General features: G+C 44.6%; 1 protein-coding gene across 2 annotated transcripts in view; it reads right to left on the bottom strand.

The window, feature by feature from the left end:
- The window catches only part of TRAPPC8 (trafficking protein particle complex subunit 8), a 220,570-nt gene that overhangs the window by 67,753 nt on the left and 128,638 nt on the right, over positions 1 to 24,179 (bottom strand). For both annotated transcript variants that reach the window (XM_082259743.1, XM_082259742.1), the window contains 6 exons: positions 20,390 to 20,584; positions 18,381 to 18,538; positions 17,742 to 17,816; positions 17,449 to 17,572; positions 16,319 to 16,476; positions 13,045 to 13,487 (listed from right to left, as the gene is read on the bottom strand). In XM_082259743.1, the coding sequence (XP_082115869.1) occupies positions 13,045 to 13,487; positions 16,319 to 16,476; positions 17,449 to 17,572; positions 17,742 to 17,816; positions 18,381 to 18,538; positions 20,390 to 20,584 (1,153 nt within the window). The remainder of the gene's footprint in view (positions 1 to 13,044; positions 13,488 to 16,318; positions 16,477 to 17,448; positions 17,573 to 17,741; positions 17,817 to 18,380; positions 18,539 to 20,389; positions 20,585 to 24,179) is intronic.

Raw genomic sequence — 24,179 nt, forward strand, 5'->3', positions numbered from 1 at the left:
AAGGTAATGAGTGGAATTCACCTAACTCACCCAAAACATGAAGAACTACCCAATATATCATGTACTGAGAGCAAGAGTAGTGGACAGAACAGTTCAGAGGCGTACAAAATTGCCCTCAAGCCTTTAAACAGTGCACCTATTTTGAAAAGTAACAGGATGACACAGGCAGAGCAAAAGGGACAGGACACCTCCTGCAGGGCACCCCAGGCGCCAGGTCGCTAATTCTAGTCGCCAATGCCACCTGGCGCCCGTGGTTTGTCGAGCCCTGATTTACTCTGTAAGGTTGATTTACTAAAACTGGAGTGTGCAAAATCTGGTGCAGCGGTGCATGCTAACCAATCAGATTCTAATTTCTGTTTGTTTAATTAAGCTTTGACAAAATAACTGTACCAGATTTTGCACTCTCCAACTTTAGTAAATCAACCCCAATATCTCTATGGAAAAAAAAAAAGGGATTTTTGTACTTACTGCAAAATCTTCTTCTCTAAGTTCATCGACGGACACAGCGCTCAATAAATCATAACTACTGGGTTATATTGCCTCCTCCAGGAGTAGGACTTGGCAGAACAAAAAACACCTGGCTATGCCCACGGCCATCCTCAGCTTGGTATTTAACCTCCCCTCTCTGCTCTAGGTTTAGTAGCAAGCAGTATTAGAAGTATCCGAACTCAATAGAGAGGTGGGTGCTGTGTCCGTCGATTAACTCAGAGAAATGGATTTTACGGTAAGTACAAAAAAATGGGATTTTTGAATTACCATAAAATCCATTTCTCTGATGTTCATTGACGGACACCGCTCCTGATATTCTTAATTATTGGGTTATACTGCCCCCCTACAGGAGTAGGACACTAGGTAGAAAAAAAGTCTGGCTACGCCTATGGGCAGTCCCAGGGGATATACTCCCTCTCTGTGCTATAGGTACTCAGTTTTGTTACAAGCAGTGTCAGAAGATACAACTCCACAGAGGGGTGAGTGCTGTGTCCATCAAAGAACATGGATTTTACAGTAAGTCAAAAATCTAATTTTCTCTTTCATTCATTGACGGACACAGCTCCTGATCTTCCCAAAGCAGTGTTAAACATGATGGGTTGGAACAGCAAAAAATAAATTCCGAAGGTTAACTATAGCCAACCAGGTAAACAGTAGCTCAACCTGAACAAAATAATACACCCTCAAAGAGGACCAGGCACTCTAAACAGCAGCCTGCAAAACCTTGCTGCCAAAGGAAGCATCCGCAGATGCCAACACATCAACTTTATAGAATTTTGTGAAAGTGTGCACCGACGACCAGGTGGCCTCCCTGAAAACCTACGTCACCGACGCCTAAAGACGGAAAGCCCAGGAGGCACTGAGCGCCCGAGAAGAATGTGCCGTGATAGGAAAAGGAGGAAACTGACCAGTGACCCTTGATGGAATAGGCCTGAATCACCGTCTGTCTGAACAATCTTGAAATGGTCGCAGAGGAAGCAGAAAATCCTTTCTGAGGCCCATCCATAAGCACAAATAGTGAGTCTGACTTCCAAAAAGACTCTGTAGCTGCCACGTACACCCTAATTGCCCGGACCACATCCAAGGCATGCAAAACTATTTCCTTTGGATGTTTTGGCCTGGGGCACAGGGAAGACAATTTAAATGAAAATCAGAGACAACCTTTAGAAGGAACGATGGACAAGGACGAAGAACCACCTCATCTCTGTGACCCACCAATTAAGGTGAACGACAGGATAACGTCGCCAATTCCGACACCCTGCGCACAGAAGTGATAGCCACCAAGAAGGCCACCTTCTGGGTTAGCAGGGGAATCTTCTAAAGGTTCTCAAAAGGAGACTTCTGAAGGACTGAGAGCACCAAATTGAGGTCCCAAGGCGGCAATGGAGACCGCACTGGAGGGGCCAAGTGCCTAACTCCCTGAAGAAAAGTACGCACCACGAAGTGCGTGGCCAAAGGCCATTGAAAGAAGACAACTAAGGGTGACACCTGATCCTTGATAGTACTCAAGGCCAGTTTCCGCTCAGCCCCCCCCCCCCCCCCAATTGAAGAAAGGTCAAGATCTGAGCCACTGAGAAAGAGCGAGGATGAACTCAGAGATTCACACCATGCAATGTAAGACTTACAAGTACGATGGTAGATCTTCCTTCCTAGCTGAAAACAAACATGGCCGCCATGCATTGAGCAAAATAGCAGCACCATAATACTCCCAGGAACCCAGGAGGAATCCCTAGGCCTCAGGGACAGGCCCAGGCAGAAGCCCCCACCAGGTACCACCCCACCCCCCCTGCAAAGCTGATCATCCAGTCGCCAAAACAGCTACTCACCAAACCAGGAACCAGACGGGCACCGCTTCAGACAGACCACCTCGCCATCGAAATAGGTGGGGGGGGGGGGGGCTGTGGGCCAGGAGGAACGCTGTGACTTGGGCCAAGACCTAGTTGTATGTGACCTCCTGACGCATTAAACTGGAAGGCCAGCCCCCATCCGGTGGGGCTATAGGGAGGCTGACCTAGCGCAGAGTTGTGTCGCTGGCCAGACTGGGGTGACCACTGGATCTAGATTGTCCAGCTCGTCCCCCAGTCCGGCAGTTGATTGTAGATCTCACAGGAAAAAAACAGGAGAAAATTTTCTATCTAAAAAGAAAAATATTGCCAGGACCAGAGATCCCAGCAAGGAACTAGGTCCTTACTCCTGACTAGGCAGAACAAAAACTGAGTACCTATAGCAGAGAGAGGGAGTATATCCCCTGGGACTGCCCATAGGCATAGCCAGACACTTTTTCTACCTAGTGTCCTACTCCTGCAGGGGGCAGTATAACCCAATGGGAATAACAGGAGCTATGTCAGTCAATGAAGGAAGGAGAAAATTGGATTTTTGTAAGATCTTACCGTAAAATCCTTTTCTCTTAGCTCATTGACAGACGTAGTCTTCTTGATTCACAAGAACTGGGTTATGTTGTCTCCGCAGGAGTAGGACTAGGCAGAAAGAAAAAACGTTCTGGCTCCACCCTAGGGGCAGTCCCAGAGGGTATATCCTCCCTCTCTCTGCTACAAGGCATCAGTTCTGTCACAAAGCAGCAACAGAGAATTTAACCCAACCCAACTCAATGATAGAGGGGCGGGTACTACGTCTGTCAATGAGCTAAGAGAAAAGGATTTTACTGTGAGATCTTACAAAAATCCGATTTTCTCTGTCGCTCATTGACAGACGTAGTCTTCTTGATTCACAAGAACTGGGACATCCAGAAGCAGTGCCACAAATGAGGGGTGGGATTGACAGAAATCAAAATCCAATCTAGAAGGCCCAACCGGAGCCAACCAGAAGTATCAAAGGACTCATCGAGTAAACAGATGAGACCTACCCCACAAATCCTCGAGGTAGACCAACAGTCTCCTCAAACAGTGGCCTGCAGGAACCTTGCGGCCAGAAGAGGCATCTGACGATGCCATCACATAAACCTTATACAATATTGTAAAGGTATGAACCGACGACCAAACAGTCGCCTTGAAAACCTGAACCACTGACGCCTGAAGGCGGAAGGTCCAGGAAACTAAGCGCCCGAGTAGAATGCGCCTTAACAGGGAACGGGGGATCCCGACCCTTAGATAGAATAAGCCTATACCAACGTCTGTCTGATCCATCTAAAGATGGTCGCGGCAGAAACAGGCAACCCCTTCTTAGGGCCATCCGTGATCACAAACAGTGAATCCGTCTTACAAATTGAATCCGTAGTATTCAAATAGATCCTGATCCCCCGAACTACATCCAAGGAATGCCATGCAAATTCTCGAGGATGATTGGGCTAAGGACATAGGAAGGACAATACACTGTCCTCATTCAATGAAACTTTGAAACCACCTTAGGAAGGAAGGATGGATTCGGATGAACAACCTTATCCCTATGAACCACCAGATCTGGGGAACAACAGGATAATGCAGCCAGTTCTGACACCCTGCGTGCAGAAGTGATAGCCACCAAGAAGGCCACCTTCTGGGATAAAATAAGCAAGGGAATCTCCCTGATATTTTCAAAGGGAGGTGTCTGAAGAACCGACAGCACCAAATTAAGATCCCAGGATGGTAACGGCGCGTGCACTGGCGGAGCCAGGTGTCGCACCCCCTGTATGAAATTCGCACCAAGGAATAAGTAGCCAAAGGCTTCTGAAAGAAGATAGCAAATGCTGAAACCAGAGCTTGATAACACTCAAGGCCAGCTTCTGCTCAACTCCCTGTTGCAGAAAAGCCAATATTCGGGCTACCGAATACAGATGTAGATGGAACCCAAGGGATTCACACCACACAATATAAGACTTCCATGTACGATGTTAATCTTTCTGGAAGTCGCTTTCCTTGTTTTAACTAGAGTAGGAATAACTGAAGCTGACAATCCCTTGTCCTTCAGCACCTGGGTCTCAATAACCAGGCCGTTTAAAAACCAGCGATCGTAAAGCAGGATGGAAGATCGGTCCCTGAGACAGTAGATCCTCCCTGAGAGGAAGTCTCCACGGGACGTCCGCCACCAGTCTGACCAAGTCGGCATATCAAGCTCGACGAGGCCAGTCCAGAGCTACCAGGATTACTGGAATTCCTTCCTCCTCTATCCTGCGAAGAAGTCTTGGCAGTACAGTAAACCCCCCTCCATTGCGGGGGTTACGTTCCGGACCCAGCCGCGAAAAGTGAAATTCCGCGAAATAGAAAAACCCTATTAAAATGCATTGTAGGCATGTTTTTTTACTGTCACTGTACGTGTAGAAGCATTTTAAGGTCTTTAAACACACTTTTAAAACAATAGAAACTCATTTAAACACATAAAAGATACTTAGAGACAGAGCAAGAGCTATGAAAAACACAAAAATATTTCATTTTTAATGATTTATATAGTAAAATAACATTACAAAAAAAACCGCGAATTACCGGGACCGCAAAAACCGAACCGCGATGTAGCGGGGGTTTACTGTAACCCAAGAGGAGGGAAGGCATACATTAGCTGGTATTGCCCCCACGGGGTGATCAGAGCTTCTGCGGTCTCTGCTAGAGGATCGCGGGAGCGAGCCACGAATCTCTGTACTTTTTCTGTTGAATCGTGATGCCAACAGATCCACATCCGGGGTGCCCCAACGTAGGCACAACTGGTAGAAAACTTCTGGATGGAGGGACCATTCCCCCTGATCCGGAGTCTGACGGCTGAGATAATATGCCTGCCAATTTTCCACCCCCGGAATGAACACCGCAGAGATAGCTGGAACAAATCGTTCCGCCCAGCGAAGAATGCAAGCCACTTCCTTGGCCGCTCGGACACTCTTGGTGCCCCCCCTGGTGATTGACATAAGCCACGGCCGTGGTGTTGTCCAACTGGATCCGAACCGGGCTGCCCTGGAGCTGCTCGGTCCAGTGAATCAGACAAAGTCTGATCGCTCTCAGTTCCAACACATTTATCGGTAACCTGGATTCTTCTGGGGACCAAAGTCCCTGAACGGATAACAGACCGAGAATTCCTCCCCATCCGGATAGGCTGGCATCCGTGGTCACTATCGTCCAATATATTGGCAGAAATGACTTTCCCTGGCTGAGCATCGGAGACCGAAGCCACCAGACCAGAGACTCTCTGGTCTGTTTGCTCAATCGGATCCGATTGTCCAGGGATTCCGGATTCCGATTCCATCTGAGAAGAATCTCTTGCTGAAGAATTCGGGTATGGGACTGGGCAAATGGGACTGCTTCGAAGGAAGCCACCATCAACCCCTTTTATTGTCTACAGCATCTGTACGCCTGAGAACCACTGCTGAAACTGATGCTCGCGCCAAAAATGGAGTGGCGTCTAACGCCGCATCACACACAAACTGTAACCCCTGTATCATCTGTTCCAACAAATCTGATACCGCCTGGGGGACCTCTTCTAAGTCCCGGCGTAACCATTTGGTCCATTCGGTTACAGTCTGCAAAACCAGCCCAATAGCAATTATTGGTCTGAAAGCTGATCCAATCAAGGAAAAACGTGGTGCGAGACATAGTTTCTATCTTGCGATCCACCGGATCTTTTAAAAGACGGAGCGTCTTCTAATGGAATAACCGTGGCTTATTCAATCTAGCAATTGGTGAATCCACCACAGGTGGTTCTATCCATTTCTTAATGAGGGTTTCCTCAAACGGATAATGTCTGTTAATGCGTTTGGAAATAGCAGAAGTGCGTTTTGGCAGACTCCATTCTTCTTTGATTGGATTGCCCAAACATTTGGGCAATGGAAAAAACCTTCGCCACTTTGATGCGTTTTTTAGTCCTAAAAGGGGATTTCAGTTTCAGCTATTTCCGATGGAGTACCCTGTAATCTTAAGGTTTCTTGAACAGATACAATGAGTGCGTTTACCAACGCTTCCTCTCGGGCTATGGCTGATGCCGAAACATCCTCCTCACTGTCTGAAGAGACAGTACCCGAGCCACCAATCCCAGATGAGGTACCTGCAACTGCAGAAATAGGCTCAGATTCTGAATCCGAAGTTTCAGATAATATGGGGTTAGGCGGGGGCTTGCGCCCTGTCCCTGACAAGCCACTTCCACCCGGGACACAAAAGTTTCCATAATAGCTGACAATGATTCAATTGTCAGTGGGGTGCTGGAGGATCCTGCAGACCCCTCGAAGGGATCTGGTGGAGATACATGAGTGGCAGGGTCCATGTTAATCCAGGACACTTTGCCAGTAAAAAAGAAAAAACATCTTTTTTTTTTTAAATAAAAAATACCTCTTTTTTTTTTTTAATGTGTATCCCCCTAGCGCAATAGCGCCCCTCAGAGTACCTGCTTCTCGATCCCCACAGAGAGAGAGAGAGACCCTCAAGGCTCACCACCCGATGCAGAGAAGTTTCCAACCAACTGCAGTCAGCGTCTGTCTTTTACAGACTGGAAAGAGCTGTGTTAGTTTTCCCGGGTAGAAGGACGTGGCTCCGCCCCCTGTGTACGCCTTCCGGCGTTCCCAGCTCTCCACGAGGTAGCTGGGCTCATCAAACATGGCCGCCCCCATACAGGAGACAATAGACTCCAAAAACATGGCGGCCGGCGTGACCTGAGGACATTCATGCACCCGGTCTACGGCAAAATGGCGGCGGACTGCCGAAATCGTTTTTCCCAGCACATCCACCTGCATCTCTGCTAAATGGCGGTTTATCGATCTGCAGGAGGTACACTACAATTAAGGTAGGATTATACCTCCTATGTCTGCTGTAATACTACAGTCTGCTGGGTAGAGTGTTAGCTCTCAAACCAAGTCCACTTCCCACCAAACACATGCTGTATTTACAAGGGGGACTTTTAGTGTCAGACAGATACTGACCATGTATGGAGGGGCCCATAATTCATACTGCCTCATAACGAGGAAAAAAGGGAACGTTTACTCACCATACCGAACCGACAGGCACCCTCTCTTCACAATACCCTCTCCACCGGGGTGGGGGGTTGTGGACCACTCCGGACGCCTCCACTCTCTGGTTCCTGGCGTCCAAGCGAGACTTTTAACTTGCAAGGTCAGTCCCTCCAATGGGACTCCGTCGCGGCCGACCCAGCGCGGAGCTCTGGTCTGCACGCGCTCGTAGGCAGAAACCGGGGTGACCACTGGATCTCAACATCCAGCCCGTCGCCCGGCCCCGCATACTTACTTGAATGTGTCGCGGCCGACCAAGCGCAATGCAATGGTCTGCGCGCGCTCGTAGGCCGGCTGGGGTGACCACTAGTGTCGCCCAGTCCGGCATATTTGCTTGAAGATCTCACAGGAAAAAACACTGGAGAAAACTACCTAAAAAAAAAATCTTGCCAGGACCAGAGATCCCAGCAAGGAACTTAGGTCCTTACTCCTGACTAGACAGAAAAAAACTGATGCCTTGTAGCAGAGAGAGGGAGGATATACCCTCTGGGACTGCCCCTAGGGTGGAGCCAGAACAATTTTTCTTTCTGCCTAGTCCTACTCCTGCGGAGACAACATAACCCAGTTCTTGTGAATCAAGAAGACTACGTCTGTCAATGAGCGACAGAGAAATGCCATTTTCTCTTTCATTCGATGGACACAGTGCTCCATAAATCATAACTACTGGGACGTCCAAAAGTAGTGCCAAAAGGAATATGAGGTGTGGAGAAATTACCTAAGGCTAAACATAAGAGCCCATAACCAGGACACAGTAGCCTATCTGAAAAATAAAAGTTTAAAGAAAAACACCTCTCAAGAGGGAACAGCCCCTCTTAAACAGCAGCCTGCAAAACTCTGCGGCCAAAAGAAGCAACCGCAGATGCCAAAGTATCTACCCTACAGAATTTTGTGAAGGTATGCACCGACGACCAAATGGCCTCCTTGCAAACTTGCGATATTGATGCCTAATGACGGAAGGCCCAAGAAGCACTCAGCGCCCGAGTAGAATGCGCCGTGACAAGGAAAGGTGGAACCTGACCTTTAATGGAATAGGCCTGAGTCACCGTCTTGTCTGATCCATCTGGAGATGGTAGCCGAAGATGCCAGCCTTTTTCTTGGTCCGTCCGTAACTACAAAAAGCGAGTCAGACCTCCGAAAGGACTAAGTAGCTGCCAAATACACCGAACCACATCCAAGGTATGCAAAGCAAATTTCTTGGGATGAGCAGGCTTGGGACACAAGGAAGGCAACACAATGCCCTCATTCAAATGGAAGTCAGCAACAACTTGGGCAGGAACAATGGACAGGGACGAAGAACCACTTTATCCCTATGGACCATTAATAGGGACTGCGACAGAATAATGCTGCCAATTCTGATACCCTGCAGGCCGAGGTAATACCCACCAAGATGTCACCTTCTGAGATAAAATAGGCAAGGGAATCTCCCAAATATTCTTAAATGGAAGTTTCTGGAAAACTGAAAGTACTAAATTTAAATCCCATGACGGCAAAAGAGTCTGTACAGGTGGAGCCACAGGTCGAACCCCCTGAACGAAGGTACGAACTAAAGAGTGCGTGGCTAGGGTCGCTGAAAGAAGGTTGCCAGGGCAGACATCTGGCCTTGTTGGTACTCAAGGCCAACTTCAAATCAACGACCCGTTGAAGAAAGGTTAAGATCCGAGCCACAGAAAAGGATCGAGGATGAGCGCCAATTGACTCACAACAATGGACAGCACAGGAGCTGTATCCAAAGCTGCATCACAAATAAACTGCAGCCCACGGACCAACTGGTCCGCCAAATTAACATAAGCAGCGGGTATCCACTTGCCCCCCAGGCCCTGTTGCAAAAGCGTGATCCATTCTGTTAGGGTTTGAGACACCAGGGCTGAGGCAAAGACTGGCCGCAATGTCGAACCAGCCAAAGGTAAACATGCTGCGTGCCACAGCCTCCGCTTTCCTGTTAGCCATGTCCTTTAAGGACGGGGATTCCTCTACTGGGATCATGTTAGCTTTGTTCAACCTGGAAACAGGAGGGTCCACCAATGGTGGACTAGTCCACTTTAACCACTTGTCAACCAGGCACTTTCACCCCCTTCCTGCCCAGGCCAATTTTCAGCTTTCAGCGCTCTCACGCTTTGAATGACAATTGCGCGGTCATGCTACACTGTACCCATATGAAATTTTTATCATTTTTTTTCACACAAATAGAGCTTTCTTTTGGTGGTAAATTTTGAAAATACATTTTTCTCCTACACTGATGTGCGCTGATGAGGCGGCACTGATAGGCTGCACTGATGGGCACTAATGAGGTAGCACTTATGGGCACTGATGAGGAGGTACTAATATGCCGCACTGATGAGGAGGTACTAATATGCCGCACTGATAGGTGGCACTGATAGGCGGCACTGATGAGCACCGATAGGTGGCACTGCTGGGCACTGAGGCGGCACTGATGGGCACTGAGAGGCAGCACTGCTGGACACAGAGGCGGCACTGCCTGACACTGACGGGTGGCAATGATGAGCACTGATGTGCGGCACTGATGAGCAGCACCATCAGTGCTCACACTCAGTGCCCATAGTGCTGCTAGTCAGTGCCCATCAGTGCCTAGATGAGCAGGCACTGACTGGCAGCACTATGGGCACTGATGGGGGGCACTGATGGCGGGCACTGTGGGCACTTATTTTATTTACCTCTTTTGTAATCAGGGCACTGGTGATCAGTGCCCTGATTACATTTTTCTTTGTCCCCTAAGCGCTGATCGGCTCTGCTCCTTCCTCACACGCAGTCTCTGTGTGAGGAAGGAGAGCTGGCGATGAGGGATGATCTCATATGTTTAAATATGAGATCATCTCTCATTGCACGGTTCGATCACGTGGTAAATGGCCACTGTGATTGGCCATTTACCACGATCTGTGATCCAAGGGACACGGCCGACACAGATTTTTCCCCGATGCGCGCTCGCGGGATCGCGCGGGGAGCGTGTTACTGGGAGGCTGTTTAAAGACGGCCTCCCGGAAATTAGAGCCCGCACTGTAGCCGTCTTTCGGCTATAGCACGGGCCGGAAGTAGTTAAAAGTGACTCCTCAAAAGGGTAACATACAGCAAAACGTTTTTGAGACCACAAAGGGTTATTTTGGTTGTTCCCATTCCTAACAGGAAAACCTGTCAAAATAAGGCACATAAGGAAACACCTTTGGAGTATGAAGTAACTTATGCGTACCAAACGACACAGCCACGTCCGTGGTTACATCAGCCGCATCCTCCATTTTTAAAGTCTCACACGCTGCAGTGATAAGTGCGTCTACCAGCACTGCGACCATGGAGGAATCATCCACACTATCGGATGGATATGGGGGTGTGATATTAAGCCCCCCTGGATGGGCCGTGTCCAGAGCAGCATCAGGCCCAGAATCAGAGGAGTCAGACTGAGCAGGGAAAGGTCGGGGATGCTTCCTCTTGGGCATTTGCCCACCTGCCACTTCCACCTGGGACATTGCGGACTGCAGAACCACCATCAGTGCAGCCATGGGAAGCTGGGGTTCCGAGGGACCTGCCATCTCCATGAGGGGGTCAGTGGGGGAGATGTGACCCTAAGGCTCCTTAAGGAAAGGAAGACCGTGCAGTACAAAAACAATCTTTTAGCACCACTAAAGGATTCCCCCAAGGCTCAGGGTACCCATTAGCAGAGAGAGAGAGATAACAGGGACCCCCAGGGGACTCACCCTACCAATCGGAGGAGCGCAGAGAATTCAGACCCAGCATCACCATGGACGCCATCCCTGTTCATATGTCCCGGGCACAGGAAGAGGAAACTGAGGAGGAAGAGGAGGAGCCTTGGAATCCCCACAAAGCCAGGCCCCCGTGAAATCAGGCTACACTACACAAACATGGCCGCCAGCTGAAGATCAGCCAGACTAAGGGAAAATGGCCACCACCCGCTACAGCATGCCGCCAGGATCTTCCCTGTGCCCTCTGCAACCGGATTCCCTCCTGAAGGTTGGGGGAGATTCCGCTGCGCACTCTGCACCAGTCTCTGCACCGGGACCCCCCCTGCGCTATACCCACACTGCAAACAGTGGGGCATGCACCTAGGGGTCTCCTACACTGGAACCCCGCTAGACTACCAGGGCATGACACACTATACCAGGACCCTTACAGAGTGAGGATAGCGGGGGAGACCCCAGGGGTCTCGGGGTGCATCCTCTGTCCTGGGACCCCCACCAGACTCCAGGTCCAGACAGTGGGGAAAGCGAGTGGGGGAAGCGCAGCTCATTGAGGGATTTTTAAGGAATGGAGGAGGGTACCTGCAGGCAGATCCGACCGTCCCTGGAGGTTGCCCGCATCCACCCCAAAAAAACACCAAAAGGGGAGAGTGGGTAAACCTCCGGACAGAATCCTGGCCACCGAAGTAGGGGAGCTGTCGGCCAAGGGTTCGCTGCGACTCAGACCAAAGCCTCTGTCTGTGAGAATATGTCATCACAGCCGACCTAGCGCATAGCTGCGGTCTGCACGCGCTCGTTTGCTGGGCTGGGGGGACCACTGGATCTAGAATAACCAGCCCGTTGCCCAGCCTGGCAAGTGATTGTAGATCTCCCAGGAGAAAAAAAACAAAAAAAGATGTAAGGAAGGAGAAAAAAAAATTGCTAGGACCAGAGATCCCAGCCGGGAGCCTAGGTCCTTACTCCTGACTAGACAGATTAAAAAACTGATTACCTGAAGCAGGGAGGGGGGGTTATATACCAAACTGAGGATGGCCCATGGGCGTTGCCAGGTGTTTTTTGTTCAGCCTAGTCCTACTCCTGGAGGGGGCAATATAACCCAGTAGTTACGATTTATGGAGCGCTGTGTCCGTCGATGAACGAAAGAGAAAATACGTTTTAGAATAACAATATTGAGCTTCGCCAAGTCTAGAAGTATTAAATGTAAAAGTCACATGTACAGAAAAGCAGGGTGTGTATGTGACAGACTGAGTGATTGTAAACAATCACCTTGTAAAACAACCCATTCAGTTTAAGACAGAAATAAAAAGGCAAAACACTTTTGTATAGATACGGCAAAAAAAAAACACCAGGGATTTCACATAAGGAAGCATTACAAACAGAACAGGATACGCTTTCATACAAGTACAAGTGTTGGGGTAACAAACGCTTTACGTGTATCACATAATGTGAACATGTAACTACTTTACAAGAGTTAGGCTGGCCATAGATTATGCCATTTTCTTTCCTTCAACCATAGGTTGAAGAAATGAAAATTGCTTGAGGGAATCCCTCATGCTACGCTATTGTATTCTGGCATTCAATACAATGATCACTGCTGGTGGCTATACATTAAAAACATGCCCCACAGGCTGGTTATAGTGAAGTCAATGATTGACTTCACTACAAACAGCCTGCCCATAGATATATTGAAATTCAGCCAGGTCTTGCTAAACCAGCCAAACTTCAACCCATCTATGGCTGGCTTTTATGCAGCAGCAGGATTTGAAAATAGCTTGATGAGGTTTACAAAAAAGATGCCCTGCGTACGGAGTACTCCACATAAAATACATAAACACGCATGCTGGCACCAATTCACTGTAATTGCAACTAGTTTATCCTTTTTAAGTAATAAACAGGGTAACATGATATGGCTGATTACTTAGAAAATCTGGAACCTACCGCATTTTTGATTGTTTTTCTGTGCTTTCATAGTAGAACAAGAAATTTATCTCATGAACTCCTTCTTGATCAGGTCCTCTTAACCACAGCGGGAGCTGTACTGATGCACCAGGAGCTAAAACAGAGTCTGTGAGTGGAATTTCTACAACCTCTGGCTGTTTCCCACTACCAAAACCAAAGTCCACTGGAGTAACAGATGATGTCAACACAGAGCACCCAGAGGTAGAGTCTGTAACAACAGTTTTATAGGCACTGCAGTTCACTGAGGCTGCAGGACTTAGTGGTGTTAGTGCTTCTGTATTGCTTCCAAATGTAAAGAACTCAGGCCTCTTGGACACAACCCTGAGCCCTGTCAGTGGGCACTTGCTTACATTCACAAATTCCACGTGCGCTTTTCTGATTTCTCCACACAGTAGACCCGTAGGAAAATTGATAAAAAACACCTGTTGGGGGAAAAAATACTTGTAAATGCCAACATTAATAATCAAAGTACCATTAAAGTAAACCTTCCTCCTAAAGCATAACTTCTGGAAAAAAAAAAAAGTTTTGCCTGATGCGGAGTGGTACCACTGACAGGTTTTCAGTGCCATTTGTGACCCCACATTAGGGAGATTCAACTTTCTCTTTTTGCCCTCATCGCCTTGCCACTGGGAGTGAAAGCAAGAGGAAATCCAAAATTGAGCTGCCACCAGAACAGGAATAGAAGGGAAATCTTTCAATGGGAACACTTATCTCCGTCACTACTGATAGTGGAGGGAAATCTACCTATTGAAACATACTGCAAAAAAAAAAAAAAAAAGACACTGGTTTTAACTGTCCCCTACTTTATCCATAATAAAAAAAATTGTATATATGCACTCACTGTAAAATCCTTTCGACAAAGCCCATTAAGGAGCACACTTGATAATAAGAAACCTAGAGTTATACTGTCGCCTACAGACAAAATGGACTCTAGGCACTTAGAAAACTGAAGGTCGGTCACTTATGGCTATAAACCCTACCACAACATACCTGTTGAGCAGTACCAAGCTCTCAGAAAAGGATTTTTAGGGTGAGTAAAAAAACTTTAAATATGTCTATTGCCCATTGAGGGACACAGCTTGATAGTACGAAACCTGGGCACATCCAAAAAGCAGTCCAAACAGAAGGATAGACACATCCAAACAACACATGCTAACCATTCCAATAAGAAAAAAAACCACAAACAAAAATGAAGCCATGTGCATTAATGTGCTGCTTGCATAACCTATTGACTAAAAAAAAATATCTGCAGAGGCAGCTACATCGACATTGTAGACCTTAAAGAACATATGTACAGGCGACCAGGTCAGAGTTTATAGAAGGGAGACACAGACGATGTGACAAAAAAAAGAAAGACTATGAAACACTAACTGCCCTAGTGGGGTGAGCTTTAACGGGAAAAGAGACGCTTCTCTTACAGTCCAAAAGCCTGTAAAATAACATCTATTCCACTTATAAATGGTTGATCTAGAAGCTGAATAAACCTAATTTACAACCACATGGAATAACAGAAAGGAAAATCAGTCTGTAAAAGCAGCAGTGGCAGAAAAGTAAAACCTGACAACCTTCACCACATCCAGGTAATGAAAAGAGATCTTGCATTCAATTCTCCCAAATTTATCCAGATTTTTAACCACTTAAGCCCCAGGCCTATTTGACACTTTTTGTTTACAAGTTAAAATCAGTATTTTTTCCTAGAAAACTACTTTGACCCGCCAAAAACATTATATATATATATTTATATATATATATATATATATATATATATATATAAATATATATATATATATATATATATATATATATATATATATATATAAATATATTTTTTTTTTTTTTTAGCAAAGACTCTGGAGAATAAAATGGCGGTCATTGCAATATTTTTTGTCAGGCGGTATTTGCGCAGCGGTCTTTAAAACGCCATTTTTTTGGGGAAAAATTACGAAAATTCACATTTCACTGCATTTAAAAAAACTAAACAGTAAAGTTAGCCTAATTTTTTTTTTTATATTGTGAATGATGATGTCATGCTGAGTAAATAGATACCCAACATGTTACGGTTTAAAATTGCGCACACCCGTGGAATGGCGACAAACTACGGTCAATAGAAATCTCAATAGGCGACGTTTTAAAAATTTTTAATGGTTACCAGTTTAGAGTTAGAGTGTAGCTCTTTTTTTTTTAAATTACTCAAGCTCTGGCGATCGCGGCGATACCTCACATGTGTGGTTTGAACAGTGATTTCATTTGCGGCTCGACTTCCATATACGTTTTCTTTCGTGCGCGGGCAAACAGCGACGGGGGGCGGCTAAAATTTTTTTTTTTTTAACTTTATCACAGGTTTTTTTTTTTTTTTAAATCTGATCACTTTTATTGCTGTCACAAGCAATGTAAACATCCCTTGTGACAGCAATATGCAGTGACAGGTACTCTTTATGGAGGGATCGGGGGTCTAAAAGTCCCTAGACCCCTCCACTCCACTTCCATGTATTCAAAACGCCGAAAACTGCATTTTTGAATACACTTGTTTTTTTAATCTGCCGCCTTTAGCAGCAGAGTAACCCGGACGTGACGTCATGGATGCTGCCTCCGGGTTACATCAGACCCGATCGAAGCCGCATCTGTGCCGGCTGGTTGCTCGGGTCTCCCGGTGGGACCCGCGGAAGGCGGCGGGAGGGGGCCGCATCAGTCTTTACCGCCGGAAAGCCGACCGCCAGCTCTAAACAACGGTATCGGGTATCTACCTAGAGGCATCATCCCAGTATAACCCTGCAAAGTCAGCCGACGTAAATATGCTTTACCTTGCGGTAAGTGGTTAATGTCATCAAGTCAGGACGAGTGGTGCTGCTAAACTGACAATGCAATCCTGCCTGATTATCAAGAGAAAAGCAGCTGGAAATACCCCCAAAAAACATGAAGTAAACAGCATAGCTTTCTGACATAACCATTGTTACAATGCTTGCTTATTAGAATTAGCATTCCAGTTTACAATCTGCTTCCTAAAGCAAATCTTTAAAATGTTCGATTACAATTTTATGTTTTTGGAGTGGAAAATTTAATCTACTATGCTTCGCCATGTGTCCTCAGATGAAAGCACATTTTGTTTTTTTTTTCATAACTGCAGAAAAATAACCTTCAAGTTCTTATTACGTTTTTATCTTTCGCAGACTACTGTGATTTATTATTGAGTGCAGAGATGAATCAGTGCTTCATCATCACCCTAGATTCTCTCACTTCTAAGTACTAAACTCACCTCCAATAAAGGCATCTGTGGGACTATTATTGGATCTAAGCGACGATCAGGCCCATACTGAATGGAGGTTTTCTCTTCCTTTGTACCATTTAATCGAGGGCCTTGAATTTCTAAGTCCTGTCGTCCTCTCACTGACATTCCATTAGAAATAAATTTTCCTAAAAAGATAAAACAAAAAGCCACGTTCGATATACTGATATTCTACAGTCACATAATATCTTCTCTACCTCGTGGGATCCTGCATAACATTAAATGTAATTATTCAGCGAAAGTAGAGCTCTACTTAAGTCACCCATAGATGGTTTGCATCTCGGCCAGTTCAGCAGGGCCCGGTCAAGATTCGAACTGTGTATGGGAAAGCTTATCGAACCCAAGTTGATCAATCAACTTGGGTACAACCAGCCTATCAGATTTTACATGCGATTACTGCTAACAGTTATTATAGCCGCTAGCAGTAATCACTGTGTTCTCCTGGCAGGGATGGCTCCTACCGCCAGGAGAACACAATGGCTCAGCGGGAGGGAGCTCCTCCCAATCAACACTGACTGCGTTGATGGAGGAATCAAGCGATTCTTTCCAACATGGTGGTTGCAGGAAAGAAAATCTCTCCATATATGGCTGTTTTTAGTGTAGGTTTACTAAAGCACAGCAACAATGACCTAACCTTTTAAGTGGTCCCCCAGCAGGAGATCAAAACAACAAGGCAGCTTTTTTTTCTATTAGGCACAAACATTCATAGCACAATTTAAAAGATAAGGATGTAACCAATAAAGCCTCAGGTTGCACCAGCCCCATATCATTTAATATCTGAAGAAATATCAACTTGCTAGGTTTTTCTATTATTTTTTGCTGCTAAGTGATTACCCTTAAAATTTGTGTCGTTTCATCTTCATTACCTTGCTCCCAAAACAAGAAAAAGATACAAGAACAAGATAGTAGTGGGGTACTGGCACAAAGTGCCATTCAAAAATTGTCCTCATGTGAAGAGGTATCACATTAGACAGTACAATTCTAGCTAAAAAGGAAAATAAAATCCAAATCCATGAAAGAATTTGCCAGATTTAGGCATCAACAGTAACCACAAAAATTCTAATTCTTAGACATAAAAGATTAGGAAACAATATACTCACCAGCCGGTACACTGTTCAGAGGGTTAACACCATCCAAGTTCGCACTTTGAATGGTGCTCAGATTGTAAACAATCCCAAGAATATGGAGCTCCCCGGTTTGAAGAGGAAACAATTTTAATCGAGCCTATGAAGGCAAACAATTCCAAGAAGTAAACGATTAAACATGTGACCGATATTTAATGTACAGTACATATTGCACACACTTTGCATGGAAATTTGTTTTACCCATTTAATTTTTACTACATTTGTTTGCTATGCAAGCTATATTCATCAATCTATAATATTAGACTCACGCTTTTAGTTTCTTCACTGTTGATTAAAAATTCACATATATCTTCTGTGCCAATGACATCACTGAAATGCTTTCCCTAAAAGACAAAACATTAAATTTGAGAATAAGGATTGAGCAGAACAATGCACACCAAAAAAGCCAATACGCTAATGTAAGGCTATCAATGTGGATACAGCAATTACACTGGGGTAACATAACATCTTTTTTTCAGTACGGCTGTGCTAATTATCTAATGTAGCTACTGAGAACTAGAAAATTGCTTCCACTAGGGCCTTGGAAAAAACTGAATGTTTTGGACTTTTAATCTTTTTATAAAACTATTCTGAACACCTGTGTTCTAAAAGTTTATCCCTAAATGCACAGGGCACTAAACGCTGATACTTCTTTGACAGGCTGCCTGCCCTGCAGCAGGGCTGGACATTTCACCTGTCCCTCCCAGGCATACTAAGCATTGAGAGACACACTGCAGCGGGAGGGCCCTGTGTAAAAGGGGCCTAATAAATCTGAAATTCTAACGTGTTCCTGCAAAGGGAGCTTAGGCCACAGCAAATGGCACCAAGTTTAAAATTAAAATTCCCAATAACAAAAATAGACATTTATAACTAAGTGTAACTGAGCAAAAAAAACCTGGTAATACTACCTTTGATAGCAGATCTTTGTCATTGCTGATTGCCTCTTTGAGTTCCTCATTTTTATTACTAAAGTCTTTTGGCTGAAATTTCCACAGGAGAGATAAATCAGTCAATAAAAGGGGAACCTTCAGAGGGTTCTTGAAAGACACCTCCACAGTTATTGGCTCTGTTAGGAGAGAAATAAGTATCATTAGACGTCACCTGAGAAGTGAAACTAAATACAAGATGTTGTCACCACTACAGCTTCAATTCCCAAACCCAACAATACTCATTTTTAAACTATTGTGCAGGCCTGGAAACATTTTATACTGTGTTTAGTATACACCCTCTCACATTTTTGTAAATATTTTATTATATCTTTTTATGTGACAACACTGAAGAAATGACACTTTGCTACAATGTAAAGTAGTGAGTGTACAGCTTGTATAACGGTGTAAATTTGCTGTCCCCTCAAAATAACTCAAAACACAGCCATTAATGTCTAAACCGCTGACAACAAAAGTGAGTACACCCCTAAGTCAAAATGTCCAAATTGGGCCCAGAGTGTGGCCACCATGATTTTCAAGCCCTCACAAGTTGCCACTGGAGTCCTTTACCACTCCTCCATGAAGAAATCACAGAGCTGGTAGATGTTAGAGACCTTGCACTCCTCCACCTTCTGTTTGAGGATGCCCCACAGATGTTCAATAGGGTTTAGGTCTGGAGATATGCTTGGCCAGTCCATCACCTTTCTTGGAGTTGTGTCCAATCTTGGAGTTGTGTTTGGGGTCGTTATGTTGGAATACTGCCCTGCGGTATTCAGTATGTCAAAGTACATGTTGGCATTCATGGTTCCCCCAATGAACTGTAGCTCCCATGACCATGACACCCCCACCACCAGGCTTGAGTGTAGGCAAGACACACTTGTCTTTCTATTCCTCACCTGGTTGCAGCCACAAACGCTTAACACCATCTGAACCAAATAAGTTTATTTTGGTCTCATCAGACCACAGGACATGGTTCCAGTAATCCACATCCTTAGCCTATTTGTCTTCAGCAAACTGTTTGCAGGCTTTCCTGTGCATCATCTTTAAAATAGGCTTCCATCTGGGATTACAGCCATGCAGACCAATTTGATGCAGTGTGCAGCGTATGGTCTGAGCACTGACAGGCAATGCTGGCAGCACTCATATGTCTATTTCCCAAAGACAACCTCTGGATAGGACGCTGAGCACATGCACTTAACTTCTTTGGTCGAGCATGGCGAGGCCTGTTCTGAGAGGAAACTGTCCTGTTAAACAGCTTTATGGTCTTAGCCACCATGCTGCAGCTCAGTTTCAGGGTCTGAGCAGTCTTCTTATAGCCTAGGCCATCTTTATTTAGAGCAACAATTCTTTTTTTCAGATCCTTTAGAGAGTTCTTTGCCATGAGGTGCCATGTTGAACTTCCTAGAAAATTACTGCGAACCTCCAAATATTATATATTTTTAAAGAAGGGGCACAGGAGAATAAAATAGTGGGTGTTGCCTTTCACTGTAAAAGTGATCACATGGCTGTATAGCCAAATCAGATCAGTTTTATTAAAAAAGAGAATTGCCTGCTAAAAAAAAAAAAACAAAACACACACTAAGATCATGAGCAACCATGATCCTGGTATAACCACCTCAATACAAGGCTGAATATATAATGTACGACGTAATGAGGTGGTCGAGAAATAAACCCACAAAAAAATATGTCACTTACAGAGAACGTCCAGTTATCTTGTAAAGGCCCATAAAGGAAAAAATAAAGCGAGCCACAAAATTAAAAAAATGTAAAAAACACATATACAATTTTCTTAGGTTTAACAACTTCAATATAGTGCATGGGTCTACCCGTGTGGAAAATGATTAACCAGATAGTTTAAGTAAGCCCTTTGCATAGTTGCGGGTATATAAAAAGAGAAGAGTGTACAGACAATATCATCTAATTGCAGTATTTGCAGGAAATTTTACAGAAAAAAAAAAAAACAGCTTCATAATATGCAAATGTCAAGTTACCTTGTACAACAGCCAAAGGGAATTTGGAGTTATCTGAAATGCCACTTAAGCAATACTGTGTTGGTTGGAAGTGGAGCGGGAGGACACCTCTATTGACAACAGCTACCACTTGTTCCTCTAGCTCTTTCCATTGATGTGAGGACTCGCTGTCATACTCTTGGTCAAGACTCACATGAGTAGCAGCTTGTTTTTCACCTAGGATAATAGAAATATCAACCTTTGCACATTCAACAAATCTTCAACTACACCAGTTACTATTATTACTATCATTTGCATTTCAAGTCTCAACGTTTTCAGGCCGTCTATGACCTACCTTGGTGGTATTTATAAATGGCTTCACTCAATAAAATTGTAGCTATGTTCACTATGAATACCCAATCATGTGCAGATGAAATGAACAATAATTGTACTTATTACTGGAGTGGTAAAATGAATTGAATCTCAATTTCTTTAGTAAATCAGCCTCATTAAGACATTGTATGAATATACAAAAAGCATGCTCATGTAAATACAAAATGTATCACATTAAGCTTCTCAATACAGTTCCCTATGCATTATTTATTTTCAGGTATTTATATAGTGGCATAGTTGTACATACTATACATTCACATCAATTCTTGCCCTCAAGGAGCTTAACATCTAAGGTCCCTATCTAGCATGTGCACACACATACTAGGGTCAATTTAAACAGGTGCCAATTAACCTACCAGCATATCTGTGGAGTGTAGGAGGAAATCCACACAATCACAGATAGAACATGCAAACTCAGTGCAGGCAGTGTCCTGACCAGGATTCAAACCAAGGACTTCAGTGCTGCAAGGCAGAAGTGCTACCCGCTAACCCCTTTTCTTTAGAGATACAATTTCTACATATACTTAAAGGGGTTGTAAACCACTGGCCTTTTTTTTTTTTTGGGACCCTGCAAGGAAAAGCCATAATGTGCTAGTATGCATTGCATACTAGCACAATATGTAAAAATGTACCCTAAAACAAATCCCCCCAGCACCGAGAAGTCAGCACTGCAGGGGTTCCCATCTTCATCCGTCTTGCTTCCGGGTTCGCGGAATCTGGCTCTGCGACATGCACGTGGGAGCTACCGTTAACGGGTGGCCATTCACTGGCTGCATGTAATGTAAATATCTCATAAACGGTGCATGTTTAGTATATATTTACAACTAACCATGTGTAAGCCTTATTATTCTAGGCTTACCTATAGGGAAAAAGAAAAAGATGGAAGTTGATATCCACTTAAAAAGCAGGTCATAATGTTTAAGCCCTTGAGTACAAATGCTCTCTATCGGGAGGCAGTTTTCACACTCCTACTCACAAGAACTCTAAAGTTTCAACAGGTCATTTTGTGGGAAGTTCTAGCAATGAGAACGGCAGTGGTCATTAATAACAGGACAACATTAAAATCCCCTACAGCAGGTTGGGGAAAAAAAAAAAAAAAACCTGACTGCTGGGGGGGGGGGCACGAGGACTGCATTTGAGAAACCCTGCCCTAAGTAAAAATAGCCAACTTTTTAAACTCTCTATGAATAAACGGTTAATAAAAAGAGATAAGTATGTAACTGGGGAATTTAGCAATTCTAAAGGAGAAAATTAAGAAACTGCGGCAGGCTGGCTCAGCTGCGCAAATCGCCGTAACCAAACGTCGCTCCTCAGGAGCGAGCATCGGGTTGCGTGCAGTGATTCGCGAGAGGGGAAGTTGATCTGTGGGGCCGGTCAGCTGCGATTTCCGCCGGGCACCCGCGATCACTCCCCGGGAAGACAGAGCAGGGGTCTGCCGTTGAAACACAACAGGCATCTACCTCACCCCAACAGACATGAGACCAAAAATGTCCAGACTTTGCAACAGTCATGTGGGTTGTCTGAGGTAGATTTAGCAGCAGAGACAGAGATTTGAGACCAGATTTATTTTTTATACAGTGGGTATATAAAATAATCACCCCCCTTCAACCACTTAAGGACCAAGCCTATTACTGACCTTTGTTGTTTACAAAGTAAAATCTGTATTTTTTACTAGAAAATCAAACCCCAAATATTTTATATATATTTTTTTAGCAAAGACACTGGATAATAAAATGGCAGTTGTTGCAATATTTTAGGTCACACAGCTCAGTGGTCATTTAAATGCAATTTTTTGGGGAAAAAATACACTTCACTGAATTAAAAAAAAAAAACAAAACAGTATTGTTAGCCCAATTTTTTGTATATTGCGAAAGATGATGTTATGCCGAGTAAATAAATACCCAATATGTTAAGGTTTAAAACTGCGCACACTCGTAGAAAGGCAACAAACTACGGTACTTTAAAATCTCCATAAGTGGCGCTTTTTTCATAACATTGTAACGGTTACCAGTTTAGAGGAGTTACAGAGGAGGTCTTTTGCTAGTATTGCTCTCGCTCTGACTATCACGGCAATACCTCACGTGTGATTTGAACAATGTTTACATTTGCGGGCGTGACTTTGGTGCGCGAGCACGCCTGGACGGGGGCGTTTAAAAAAATAAAAAAATAAAATAAAAAATTCTCTTATTTATTAATTTATTTGTTTTTTACACTGTCCCTTTAAAATAAAAATCTGAATCCTTTTATTGCTGTCACAAGGAATGTAAACATACCTTGTGACAGTAATAGGCAGTGACAGGTACTCTTTATGGAGGGATCGGGGGTCTAATAGACCCCCAACCCCTACACTGCACTTATAAGTATTCAAAATGCCAAAATCTGCATGTTTGAATACCTTGGATTTTTTTTAAATTGGCGCCGTTGGCAGCCTACTAAACCGGAAAGGACGTCACTTCCAGGTTACTACATCGGAGACCCGATCAAAGCCGATTACGGTTTTGTTCAGGACTCTGGCCAGCCGGCACACAAGCCAGCTGGTGGCTCAGGTCTCCCGGTGGGACGGGAGACAAAGTCAGGGCAGTCGAAGGTGGCTGGAGAGGGGACGTCCTCTTCTGCTCCTTGTGATAATGGCCGATTGGCTGCTTAACTGCATCAGTTGTTATCTGAAAGCCAACCACCAGCTCTAAAAACGGTACCGAGGTGAAGCCTGTAGCTGCAGGCATTACCCTGGTCTAACTACTTCAACAAAATGACGTATAGATTTTGTTGCTTTGCAGCCTCAAATTAATACAGACACAGCTTTTGTTTTAATTAAGCTGCATTAACAGAATCACTGAGTTGGAAAAAGGATCACACCCTTCCTAAAAATGCCACTCCTCAAGAGAGGCCACATGCAGTCAGGATGGAGCTTTGCCAAAACATACCCATATGAATACATTGAATATATTGGCCTCAACACCAAACGATATGTCTGGCAGAAATCCAATACAACTCACTATACAAATACCATTCCTACAATAAAGCATGGAGGTTGTAATATCCTGTTATGGGGGTGTTTCTCTGCAGCAGAGACTGGAGCACTTGCCAAGATAAAAGGAATAATGGATGGGGCAAAATACCATCAAATTCTTGAGGAAAACCTGCTGCCCTCTACCAGAAAGTTGTCAATAGGAAAGTTTTGGTTCCAACTTGACAATGACCCAAAGCACACAGCAAAAATGACCACACAGTGGTTAAAGGAGAAAAAGGTGAAAGTCCTTGCATGGCATAGTCAAAGACCAGACTTCAACCCCATTGAAAATCTGTGGAATGACTTGAAGACTGCAATCCACAAACGGTCATCTTTAAATTTAACCAAACTTGAGCACTTCTGCAAAGAAGAGTGGGCAAATATTGCAAAGTCCAGATGTGCAAAGTAAGTAGAGACCTATCCCAACAG

The sequence above is a fragment of the Pelophylax lessonae genome (assembly GCF_965119305.1).
Source record: "Pelophylax lessonae genome assembly, chromosome: 5".
Taxonomy (NCBI): domain Eukaryota; kingdom Metazoa; phylum Chordata; class Amphibia; order Anura; family Ranidae; genus Pelophylax; species Pelophylax lessonae.